The following is a 12,474-nucleotide window of genomic DNA, read 5'->3' as shown; positions in this document are numbered from 1 at the left end:
TTACTAAATGTTTGTATGTTGATTTATTTAATCATATTACAACAATTCAATTATCCTCATTGAACAGGTAAGAAATCTAAAGCTAAGAGAAGTTTATTTGTCCGGTTTCACATAACTAGTAACTCCTGTATTTGGAATTGAAGCCAAGACTTCCTAACCTTTATTTTAACACTATAATAGGCATATCTGGATTAAAAAAATTGTTTTTAAGACAAAGGGTCTCACTATTTTGCTCAGGCTGGACTTGAAACCCTGGGCTCAAGCAATCCTCCTGCCTTAGCCTTCCAAGTAGCTGGGACTATAGGCACATCTCACTGTCCCTGGAAATGGTCAAATCTGAATTTAAATCCCACCATCGTCACCATCTTGTGACCATGGGTAAGTTAAACACCTTTCTGGGCCTATTTCTCATCTATTGTGAGTGTTCTAGGATAACAGATATAAAATGCTCAGGTTGAGTGCAAGCACATGGATGCCACACAATAAATGTTAGTAGTCTGATATAGTTTGGATGTTTGTCCCTGCGCAAATCTCATGTTGAATTGTAATCCCCATTGCTGGAGGTAGAACCTGAGGAGAGGTGTTTGGATCATGGGGCAGATCCCTTGTGGCTTGGTGCTGTCTTTGTGATAGTGAGTTCTTGCAAGATCTGGTCATTTAAACCTATGTGGCACCTTGCTTCCCACTCTCACTCTCTCTTGCTCCTGCTTTTGCCATGTGACATGCGTACTCTCCCTTCACCTTTGACCATAATTGTAAGCTTCCTGAGGCCTCCCCAGAAGCCAAGCAGATGTTGGCATCATGCTTCCTTTAAAGCCTGCAGAACTATGAGCTGATTAAACCTCTTTTCTTTATAAATTACCCAGTCAGGTATTTCTTTACAGCAATGCAAGAAAGACCTAATACACAGCCCAATTCCGCCTACATCCAAAGTTTCCTAATATCTCTTATATTCTACAGGACAATTTTTATAGGAATGGCTTAGCTCTAAAACATTTACTTTTTTTAGAGAGAGACAGAGTCTCACTCTGTTGCCCAGGCTGGAATTCAGTGGTGTGATCACAGCCCACTGTAACCTCGAACTCCTGGCAATCCTCCTGCCTCAGCCTCCTCAGTAGCTAGGACTCCAGGCATGTGCTGCTATGTCCAACTAATTTAAAATTTTTTGGGCTGAGCGCAGTGGCTCACGCCTGTAATCCCAGCGTGCTGGGAGGTCATGGTGGGCGGATCACAAGGTCAAGAGATCAAGATCATCCTGGCCAACATGGTGAAACCCCGTCTCTACTAAAAATACAAAAAAAAAAAAAAAAATAGCTGAGTATGGTGGTGCGCGCCTATAGTCACAGCTACTTGGGAGGCTGAGGCAGGAGAATCGCTTGAATCCAAGAGGCGAAGGTTGCAGTGACCCGAGATCATGCCACTGCACTCCAGCCTGGGACATACAGCGAGACTCCATCTCAAAAAAAAAAAACCAAAAAAAAGTTTGCTAGAGACAGGACTTCACTATGTTGTCTAGGTCGGTCTCAAACTCCCGGTCTAAAGCAATTTTCCCACCTGGGCCTTCCAAAGTGTTGTGATTACAGGCATGAACCATGACACCCAGCATATTTTTTATTCATTTCAGGTTTTAATTGGTTATACTAGATGCACAAAAACCAAACAAAGCTCTATTTAATGTATTTACCAAATAATTTTCTGGTATTTTACTGTAAAACATAAATCAATATTTGTATTTAATCTCCCAGCATAATTATTTGTTTTTAGAATTCAAACAGTACTCTCTCTTAAGTGCACATACGCACATACACATACACACACACACATTTTACAGCATTTATACAAAATTATATATATACACATATGTAATATACATATATATACATATTACATTCCCGTTTTCATTTTCAGTAATTATTAAAAAACTATCACTTTAATAAAATATAAACATAGATTTTGACTTAAAGAATAAACTGTATAATTAAAATACATTCGACCACTGTATTTAAGATTCAAGTAGATCTTAATGAGGTTACTTTTAATGTCTTCCAAATTTATATATATACAAGTATTACTGTGGAATTATGGCAACTTCTTAAATAATAGTGGGAAAATGAAATGTTTTAGATAGTGAGTGCGAATCTTCACAAACTATTGAAAATGGAAAAATACACTACTAAATTGGTACAGGTTGAAAGAGTTATCCTTTGCTTTTCTGGTAAATCTGTAAGAGTATAGAGCCAAAACCTCATACATTTTATTACATACCTTCAAGCCAAGCATTGCTCCTGAATCTCGAGGTACACTTCCATCTTTTAGACGCTTATTCAATAAAATGCGACCAATTAAATGATCTCCATCTTTAGATGGTTGCCAGGTTACAGGGTGCTGACATTTTGCATCAACAAACAAAATAAATAAATAAAAAATAAATAAATGATTTTATTTATCGCTTTATGACAAATGATCTCTGATTGTACGACCTCTCTAAACTTCAGAATTTCAGTGTTATGATTACACAAACCAGCTTTCATTTCAAAGCACTGATCATAAGGGTGTACTATATTATGCTTATAACCTCAATATAATCTCAAAGTTTTTTTTCAAAATCCAATTACTTCCAATTCTTACAGTTCTCTAACACAATACTGAAGTTATATAGCTCTACAAAATCTGAGAAATTTTGAAAATGCATGCAACTCTAATTATCTACATGCTGAAAAATAAAAATTCACGGGCAGAAAAGATGCATTGAAATTCTATGCAAGTGAATTCATTTAAAAATGAAAATTTCCCCTTCAAACACTTTTGGAAGATTTTGAAAGCCTGTATTACAGTAAAAATTTAAAAGTCAAATCATATTAAAACATTACATTTGAGCCTATGATGAGGGCTTTTTTGCATAGGTTTCTAGATTAAAATAATAAAGTGTACACAAGCCCCAATAAATTCCCAGTTGAATCTGCATGGGAGAAATAGGCTTCATCTACAGGTGAGAATAGATTACAGTTCTCATTTCTCAGAGGTTCTTTCATGATTCTTTCAGGTCTTTGATCTATTTAGTAAATTACCTTTACTAGATAATTCAATGATATCCATTGTTAAATAACCTTGAAAACATTATTCTTTCTTTCTCAGGGCTGAACCAAGGCCTCTGTAAATAATGACAGTATTCTTTTATGAATGATATTCTAAGTAAGGAAAGTAAATGATTTGTGTAATCATAGTTTCACAGTTATCAAAAAGTAACAGGCATATCTTCATGCAAAATTTAGCAGGCAAAACACAAGTTCCAGTCAATTACATCTATATTGTAAAAAGATATCAAAAGTCCTACTATCCTAAGAGCAACAATGATAAATATCAAAGCAGATGGCAAGGGCTCTAATACTAATTAATACCACATTAAAATGCTATGACAATAAAACAAAAGACCAAAATGACAGTGAAAGGGAAAAAAGAAAAACAACTTTTTCTGTGCAAACAGACCCAATTATCTCCCTTTTGCCTGGGATTCAAACTATTAATAATTTAATTTTCATCCCAAGGAAAATATATGCAAACAATCAAATAAGCCAATCCAAAACTTATTTATTATTTGTGGTTTTTAATAACATTACAAAGTTCTCTCATGCGACAAAAGACAAAACATTCCTTTGTTCCTAAGTTTTATTTTCATATACTTATTTTTTGGTATGCCGTCAAACAATAAAAACAGCAAAGCAAGCAAGAGGTTCTTTTTGGTTTGTTGTTTGTTTAGTTTGGTTTTGTTTTTCTTTTCTGCACCTTAAGAAATGCTACAGTGACCCTTGAGATGCCCTGTCCTTTTATTATGTTCTGTTTTAATGAGTGACAGAGAGCAAACGAAGACCAAATGAGCAGGTTAAAAGGCAGGCTCCACAATCTCAGTACCTTATCACTATGGCTATGCTCCTCGTTAAGGGTTGTGCTACTACACGTATCTACCCCAGAGTCCTTAATCTGAGGTTCAGACCATTCCAAATCCTCTTCCAAAGAGTGGCCACCAAAGTACATCATTTCCTTTTGTCTCTCAGACCTGGTGTTAGAGTCCGACAAAACTGCCTGCTCACTAGTTTTTCTTTTTCCCTTTTGACTGTCCCCTACAGGTATGGGATAAAAAAAAAAAAAAAAGATACAAAAAAGAAACATGCAAAGGTGTAAATAAAAAAGGAAAAGTGAAATGATAACGAAAATTAAATAGTAAGGCTCCACATGTCTCACCAAAGACATTGGGGATGCCTCACTGCTATGCCAAGACGTATGATCCAACCAGTTGTAATCCATGTCTCCTGTGAGAGTCAGACAAAAGAGTGCAGTAAAGGAGATGGTGAAAAAAGGGACAGACAGAGACATTATAAACATTTTAAACTGTGTGATCCTGTCTGGTCTCAAGAACTTTGTCTGTAGCACTCACCATATATATATATATATATATATATATATATATATATATATATATATATATATATATATATATATATATGGTGAGTGCTATATATATGCCAAAAGAAAGCTAATATTCAAAAAGTAAAATTTATAGAAAGTATAATATAAAGTTTATATCTCTGGACAGATCCTACAAAAGTCCTGCAAAAAGAGAAAAAGCTAATAATAAACAGAAATAATAAACAGAAATAGAAACAAAAAATGTATATGCTGAAAAAGACTATTAGCTATGACTGTTATTCATGCCATATTTTTTTTTACTCCTATGCTGGTCTAAAGACACGAGTTTGTTCTCCAAAGATTAAGGGACATTTAAAAAGTTTACATTGGTTTGCAATAGCCAGTATTTTAAAAAGCCAAATAATTAAAAGTCATTCTGAAATGCAGTATGATATTCTTCATCATGCTAAAACCTCCTAAGAAATTTGTATCGTTAAAAAAATTGTTTTCACAAAAGATTAATTTGTATGAAAATTATAAAACAGGTTCATTCAATATCTATTAGTAAAAATAAACTTTACTTAAACATCATGAATCACTTAATATTTTGAAATAACTTTTTCCACATTTTTCAGAAATCACATTCTTATAATAAGTAAATTACAAAAAATTTTGTCAGACAATTTATGTAATTGGCAACTAAGAATATATATCCACCATTTCCCAAACTTACATGCTTATTTGCTCACTATTTCAAAATATAAAATATTTTTTATCTTAAATTTTTTAGTCTATATATGTACATATATCTTTTAAAATTCTATTTATAATTTTATTTTTCTAAAAATACTTACTGAACACCTTCCATTTGGTATGTATTGTGCTAAGCTCTACTTGAAAGGGTAAAACAATGAAATATGCTTACAACAGAGTAGGGATAGAGAAACAGATCATCAGTGTCATATAGAAAAATACAAGACACTACGAAAGAATACAATAAGATCTAATTTAGACTTTGGGGTCAGCAAACACCCCTCAAGTAATGTTTAAGATGAGAACTGAAAGATGTGACATGGTGCTATAAAAGAACTGAAGGAACACCATGGTTTCTGAAACAAAAAGAATGAAGAAGAATATAGTATTAAATGAAACTGGTAAGGCAGCACAGAACAACTTAGGTAGGTCTTTCTATTTCATATTAAAGATTTTAAATTTCAAACACTGAAGGATTTTAAGTGAAATGGTGACATAATCTGATTAACATTTTAAAAAGGATGAATATAAGTACTATATAGAGACTAGGTTGTATGACACCAAAAGTTAAAAGACATTTACAATAACCCTTAGGAAAGGTAATTATGGCTTGAATAAAGATAATAGCAATAGACATGGTAAGAAAAGAGGGATTGAGAGATGTTTTTGAAGTAGAAATAACAGTGTTAAGAAAGACTAAAGAGTCAAGGTTAACTCCCCGGTTTCTGGCATTAATAACTGAATGGAAGAAAAAATTTATGAGATGGAGAAGACTGGAGGAAGAGCACTTCTTGTTAGGGAAGGGTAACAGGGAATTACTCTATTTCATAAAATATATGATGCCATTGACTATAGGATTCATAACTTTCAGGATATAAAATGATAAAAATGTACATCTGAGAATGTATTAAATATGGTGGTTGATTTTTGATATATTATTTGAACCTAGTGGACATATAAGAAGGAATCTGGTCAAGGTGTAATAAAACTTAAAGTTTTGGCCAGGCATGGTGGCTCACGCCTGTAATTGCAACACTTTGGGAGGCTGATGCAGACGGATCACGAGGTCAAGAGATGGAGATCATCCTGGCCAACATGGTAAAGTCCCATCTCTACTAAAAATACAAAAAATTAGCTGGGCATGGTGGTGCACGCCTGTAGTCCAAGCTATTCGGGAGGCTGAGGCAGGAGGATTTCTTGAACCCGGGAGGCGGAGGTTGCAGTGAGCTGAGATTGCGCCACTGCACTCCAGCCTGGAGACAGAGCGAGACTGTCTCAAGAAACAAAACAAAGGCCGGGCGCGGTGGCTTACGCCTGTAATCCCAGCACTTTGGGAGGCCGAGGCGGGCGGATCACGAGGTCAGGAGATCGAGACCATCCTGGCTAACACGGTGAAACCCCGTCTCTACTAAAAAAAATACAAAAAATTAGCCGGGCATGGTGGCGGGTGCATGTAGTCCCAGCTATTCAGGAGGCTGAGGCAGGAGAATAGCGTGAACCCGGGAGGCGGAACTTGCAGTGAGCCGGGAGTGTGCCACTGCACTCCAGCCTGGGCGACAGAGCGACTCCGTCTCAAAAAAAACCATAAAAAATAAAAATAAAAATAAAAATAAAAAAACAAAAAATTCAAAGTTTTGATCTGGAGACATAAATTGGCAATAATTAACATATAGACAGGAGTACGTGAGATCATTTAGAAATAGAGGGTAAAATAAGGTATGAAGAGAATCCAAACTGAATTCTAACATTTAGGGTTTAATTTGAGAAAAAACAAAAAAGAGAAAAGATTCAGAAACAGCATGCAGAGAAAAAAAAGGAAGGAAGGAGGGAGACAGAGGGAGGTCTACAAATCAAATAGAGTTTCCTAAAACAAAGAAGAAATCAACTATACTGAATGATTTTTACGTATCAAATAAGATGAGGAGGTGAAAAATATGCATTGGATTTGGCAATCATGAAGATTAGAAAAGATGTCAGGAAGAACAATTGGATAGAATGATGAAAATTAAAATCAGGTTGAAGAAACTGAAGAACCAAGGGAAGTAAAAAAGTAGAAAAAGTTGTGTGTAAATGAATGGTTCTCAAATTGCAGTCCTCAAAATAGCATCATCAGCAACACCTGGGAACATGTTAGAAATGTAAATTCTTGGGTGCCACCCTAGACTTAATGAATCAGAAACTGTTGGTGGGCACAGCAGTCTATATTTTAACAAGCCTTCCAGATGATTATGGTCAGATGTTTCAGAATTACTGGAGGCAATTCTTTTAAGAAACTAATTTATAAAAGAGAATAGGCTTTATTACCTAACACACACAATATGCAATTTGTAGAAAGAACCCCATTCTTTCTGTGGGCTAGGGAAGTGCTTCCCAAGCTTTTTCATGGCACAAATAATTACAATATTGGTAAAACACACTGGAGTATATGGAGATGACCAGTACATGGGATACTTAATGCCCATGCCTGGATGGCTACCCAAAAAGCTAAGTGTATCTATGTCTCAGAAAACCTGTAGCCCTTTCAAAATACAGTATTGTCCCATAACAAAGCATTGACAAATCTGTGCACTAGAGATAAAACAGTATGAAGCCTGAAGCGTGTAAATAAAAATTCTTAACTGGTTTATGTGACAGTAAGAAAATTCAGCTCAAAATTTCTCTTCTCCCTCTGTGCTTGCAACCTACCAAAAAGGCAGAAATGTAATTCTTTTTCTCTGAAAATAAAAAACCATAAGCTGTTTAACCATTTGAAACTAAAGCAAAAACATCTGATTGACAAAAAAACCTGTCATATAGGCTGGGTGCAGTGGCTCACGCCTGTAATCCCAGCACTTAGTGAGGCCGAGGCGCATGGATCACCTGAGGTCAGGAGTTTGAGACCAGCCTGGCCAACCTGATGAAACTCTGTCTCTAATAAAAATACGAAAACTAGCTGGGCATGGTGGCATGTAGCTCCCAATCCCAGCTACTTGGGAGGCTGAGGCAAGAGAATCATTTGAACCCGGAAGGCGGAGGTTGCAGTAAGCTGAGACAGTGCCATTGCACTCCAGCCTGGGCAACAACAGAACGAGACTTCATCTCCAAAAACAAAAACAAAAACAAAACAAAACAAAACAAAAAACTGTCGTGTATAAGTACTAACTAAACACTTGTTGAATAAGTAAAATTAGTGTCCCTGTAAGAATAAGATAATGGTAATTCATATAGAAAATAGTCCTAAAAACTATTAAGACTATTATTATAGACCTAATAATAGTTTCCACTGGATATTCTTATTTTTTGCAGCTTAATAGTACAGAACTAAGATAATAAAATATCTTTCTTTAGTAACAGTACAAAAATGTATTATTGGGCTTTCCAGTCTAGAACAAGAACTAGAAAGCACATAAAGAACCAAATGGAAATTTTAGAACTAAAAAATAACTGAAATACAAAAAGCAAATTGATGGGCTCAACCACAGAATGGAGAGGACAGAGGAATGACTCAATGAACTTGAAGATGGAACAATAAAAATGACCCAATCTGAAAAACAGACAGAAAACAGACTACAGAAAAAAAAAAAAAGAAAAGAAAATGAACGGAGCCTCAAGGGCCTAAGAAACTATAGCAAAAAGTCTAACACTCATATCATTGTAAGTCCAGGAGAAAAGAAAGTGAATGGGCTTAAAAAAAAAAGTATTCAAAGAAATAAAGACTGAAAATTTCCCAAATTTGGCCAAAGATATAAGCCTACAGATTGAAGAAACTATGTAAAACCCTATACAAACAATACCCAAAGATATCTGTTACAAGATACACCATAATCAAACTAAAACTAAAAATGAAATATCTTAAAAGCTCCAAGAAAAAAGCAACACCTTACTTAAAGGGGAAAAACAATTCAAATGATAGCCAACCCCTCATCAGAAACCTTAGAGGCCAGAAGGAAGTGGCACAATATTTTTCAATTGCTAAAATAAGAGAAATGTCAACCTGAATTCTAAATATGATGAAATTATCTCTCAGAAATGAATGAGAAATACATTCTCAGGCAAAAGAAAACAAAGACAATCTGTCACCAGCAGATCTATCCTAAAAAAATAACTAAAGGAAGTTCTTGAAACAAAAGAGAAACAAAAAAAGAAGGAATCTGAAAGTATCAAGAAGAAATAAAGATACTAAACAGAAATACGGGTTTTCTTCTCCTCTTGAGTTTTCTAAATTATGTTTTTGATATTTAAAGTGCAGAACATACATTGTCTGATGTGGTTTTCAACATATATAAAGAAAATATTTAAGACAAGTCCATTATGAGATAAGGGAGAAAATAAAGGAATTTAAATGACTTAAGGTTTCTACATTCCAGTCTAGTTAAACGTCAGCACCAATACAAGGTGATAAGTTGTGTACATGTAATATATTACCCAAAGCAACCACACAAAAAAACCTACAAAAAGAAATACACTTAAACATTCTAGCTCAATCAAAACACAATTCACAAAATGTTTAAAAAAAATGTTCAAATAACCTGTAGGAAGGCAAGGAAAAGAAAACAACAAAATGAACAATAGAAGGGACAAACAGAAAACAAAAAAGAAAATGACAAACTATAAATGAGCTGTAGACCAATATTGCTCATGATTATAAACATAGAAATCCTTAACAAAATATTAGCAAAGAGAATTCAGTGATATGTAAAAAGAATTATACACTATGACCAAATGAAGTTTATTCCTGGAATGCAAGACTGGTTGAATATTTGAAAATCAGTGTGATCCACATATTAAAAAGTTAAAGGAAAATAATTACATGATCTTATCCATTGAGTGCTGATGTAGAAAATGCATTCATGGTTTTTAAAAACTCTAAAAAAATAATCGAGGGGAACTGGCTCAAACTAACATAGAACAACAATAAAAATCCAACAGCTAAGATCATACTTAATGATAAAAGGCTGAATGCTTTATATAAACAGAAATTTCACCAAAGAAGATATCTTCATTTATAACAGGCAAAAAGTGGAAACAACCAAAATATCCATTAATAGCTGTGGTATATCTATACCATGGAATGCTACTTATAATAAAAAGGAAAAAACTATACACACAACATGGATAGACCTCAAGGGCATTATATGAATTGGAAAAAAACTCAAAATGTCACATACTGTATGATTTCATTCATATATCATTCTCTAAATGATAAAAATATAGACATAAAGTACAAATTAGTGGTTGGCAGACATCAGGGATGGTGGAGAAGGAGTAGGATGTCATTAGAAAGAGGAAGCGTAAGAACAATCTTTGTGGTAATACAGTAGTTCTTCATCTTTATAGAAGTGGTGGTTATATGAATCCATATATGTGATAAGATGTCCTAGAACTATAAAAACACTGTTCCAGTATTAGTTTCTTAATTATAGCTAAGCAAGATATAACCACTGAGGAAACTCGGTGAAGCATATATAGGATCTCACTGAACTATCTTTCCAACTTCCTACAAATCTATAAATACTTCAAAGTAAAAATCTAAATGTTTTGCTGCCTTCATAGACTGTCACCACCCCATCACAACAGGTGTTCAAAGAAAAGGCTAGAGTATCACTTGTCAGCATGATGTAGAGAAGGGTCAATGCTTCAGATAGGAAGTTACACAAGAAGCACACTAAATCCTGTCTAACTCTGGTATTCAGTTATTCTATTAACACAAGTTAAACATACTTAAATATGAGGACCTGACAAAAAATAATCTAAAAATTTGAACCTTTGACTAAAATTTCCCCTTCACTTACTTCTATTGTAAAATACAAACTAACCTAATTATGTGTGTATGTGTGTTCTATACACAGAGAAAAAAATGTTCATATATTCTATTTACAACATTTTTTCATACAGTCATTACATTAAGACAATAGTTCATTAACTATTTTATATCATTGTTTTTCATTACTTTGGGTTAATAAATACTTAAAAATTAAATCACATAGTACATAAAGGCATTCTTCAACAACCTCATTTTCAACTTCATCATGTTTATAAAGTAATAACATGTTGTAACAGAAAGAGTTTTATAGTTGAAGCTAGAAAACCTATACTAATATACTGACTTCACCCCTTATCAATTTTATGACTTGTACAAGTCATGGGCCTCATTTTCTCATCTGTTTTGAAAAAAATTAGTTGTGATATCTAACAGATTGCTGAGAGTTTTAAATAAGATAGTCATGAAAGCTCTTTGCAAAGTGTAGTCATACCAAGTTCATGATCTCATCATCATTTAAAAACAAATATTAACTTTCATTCTAATTAGGTAGGGAACATTTAACTATGACTCTTTTATGTTTTTTATTTCTCTTCTTGGTATTCTGTCCTCCTTTTCAACTTGTCAAGTTATATATGTGGCATTTCCCAATGTGTATTGCATGGAATACTGGTTCTGCAAAATGTTAAAGGGCATTGAGTAATTTAAAAGTTCTCTAATCAAATTACTTTGGAAAACTCTAATTTAAGTACAATTAAATAGGTTTCTTGAGTGTAGGACTTTTTTCAAATAATAACGACAATATGCTTCACTAAGAGGATTATATAATACATTGTTTCCACAAACTTAATTGAAACACAGAAGCTTTCTCAGAGGACAAGTGTCCCAGGAACTATATTTTGAGACATATTGATGAAGCCTTCCTGGAGGGTCATTTCCTCTCATAAGATAGTCACTAAAACTGATAATAAGTCTTAAGTCTTTCCCATTCCAAAGAAAATGTTCTAGTAAACTATTAAACACAAAGTCCAACTTAAAAAGGTCATATATAGGGTATATTATGTAAGGCAATGGTTTGCAAACTATGTTCCATGGAGTTGCTTCAGAGAAAACTGTTGGACACTGTGCAGAGGACTGATTGTAGCCCATAATCCCCACCTCATGGTATTCATGGCTTTGTATATGAGTCACAAGTCATATGACCTGTGACTTGCTCATAAACAAGGTAGGGGGATGGCAAGGTGATGGGATCTTACTCCCATGACACTGTTAAGTTTCGTAAGACTTTGCCTTGCTAGTCAGCTTGTTTTAGATACTCTCTTTGCTGGCTTAACGAAGTAAGCAGCCATGATGTAAAGCACATGTTACAAAGGAAATGCAGGCAGCCTTTAGGAACTGTGGATACCTTCTAGGAACTACTAACAGCCTTTAGGAGATGTGGGGGAGCTGATGGCAGCTTCTTGTCAAAAGGAAATAAATTCTGCCAACAATCTTATTAAACTTGGAATCAGATTCTTCCCTGCATCAAGTGTCCAGATAGAAATGCAGCACAGATGACAACTTGATTGTAGCTGTAG

General features: G+C 34.4%; 1 protein-coding gene across 49 annotated transcripts in view; it reads right to left on the bottom strand.

Annotated features, from left to right (window-relative positions):
- Positions 1 to 12,474, bottom strand: part of RIMS2 (regulating synaptic membrane exocytosis 2) — a 729,498-nt gene that overhangs the window by 338,667 nt on the left and 378,357 nt on the right. For 34 of the 49 annotated variants that reach the window (XM_063816523.1, XM_063816526.1, XM_063816527.1 and 31 more), the window contains 2 exons: positions 3,910 to 4,118; positions 2,266 to 2,385 (listed from right to left, as the gene is read on the bottom strand). In XM_063816523.1, coding sequence (XP_063672593.1) covers positions 2,266 to 2,385; positions 3,910 to 4,118 — 329 coding nt within the window. Of the gene's footprint in view, positions 1 to 2,265; positions 2,386 to 3,909; positions 4,119 to 4,239; positions 4,308 to 12,474 lie in introns of all 49 variants that reach the window. The other 15 variants (XM_063816532.1, XM_001157376.5, XM_024345468.3 and 12 more) reach the window with 2 other exon arrangements.

The sequence above is a fragment of the Pan troglodytes genome, chromosome 7 (assembly GCF_028858775.2).
Source record: "Pan troglodytes isolate AG18354 chromosome 7, NHGRI_mPanTro3-v2.0_pri, whole genome shotgun sequence".
NCBI lineage: Eukaryota > Metazoa > Chordata > Mammalia > Primates > Hominidae > Pan > Pan troglodytes.
Note: the sequence above shows the minus strand (reverse complement) of the source record. Positions and strands in the feature narration are given on the sequence as shown.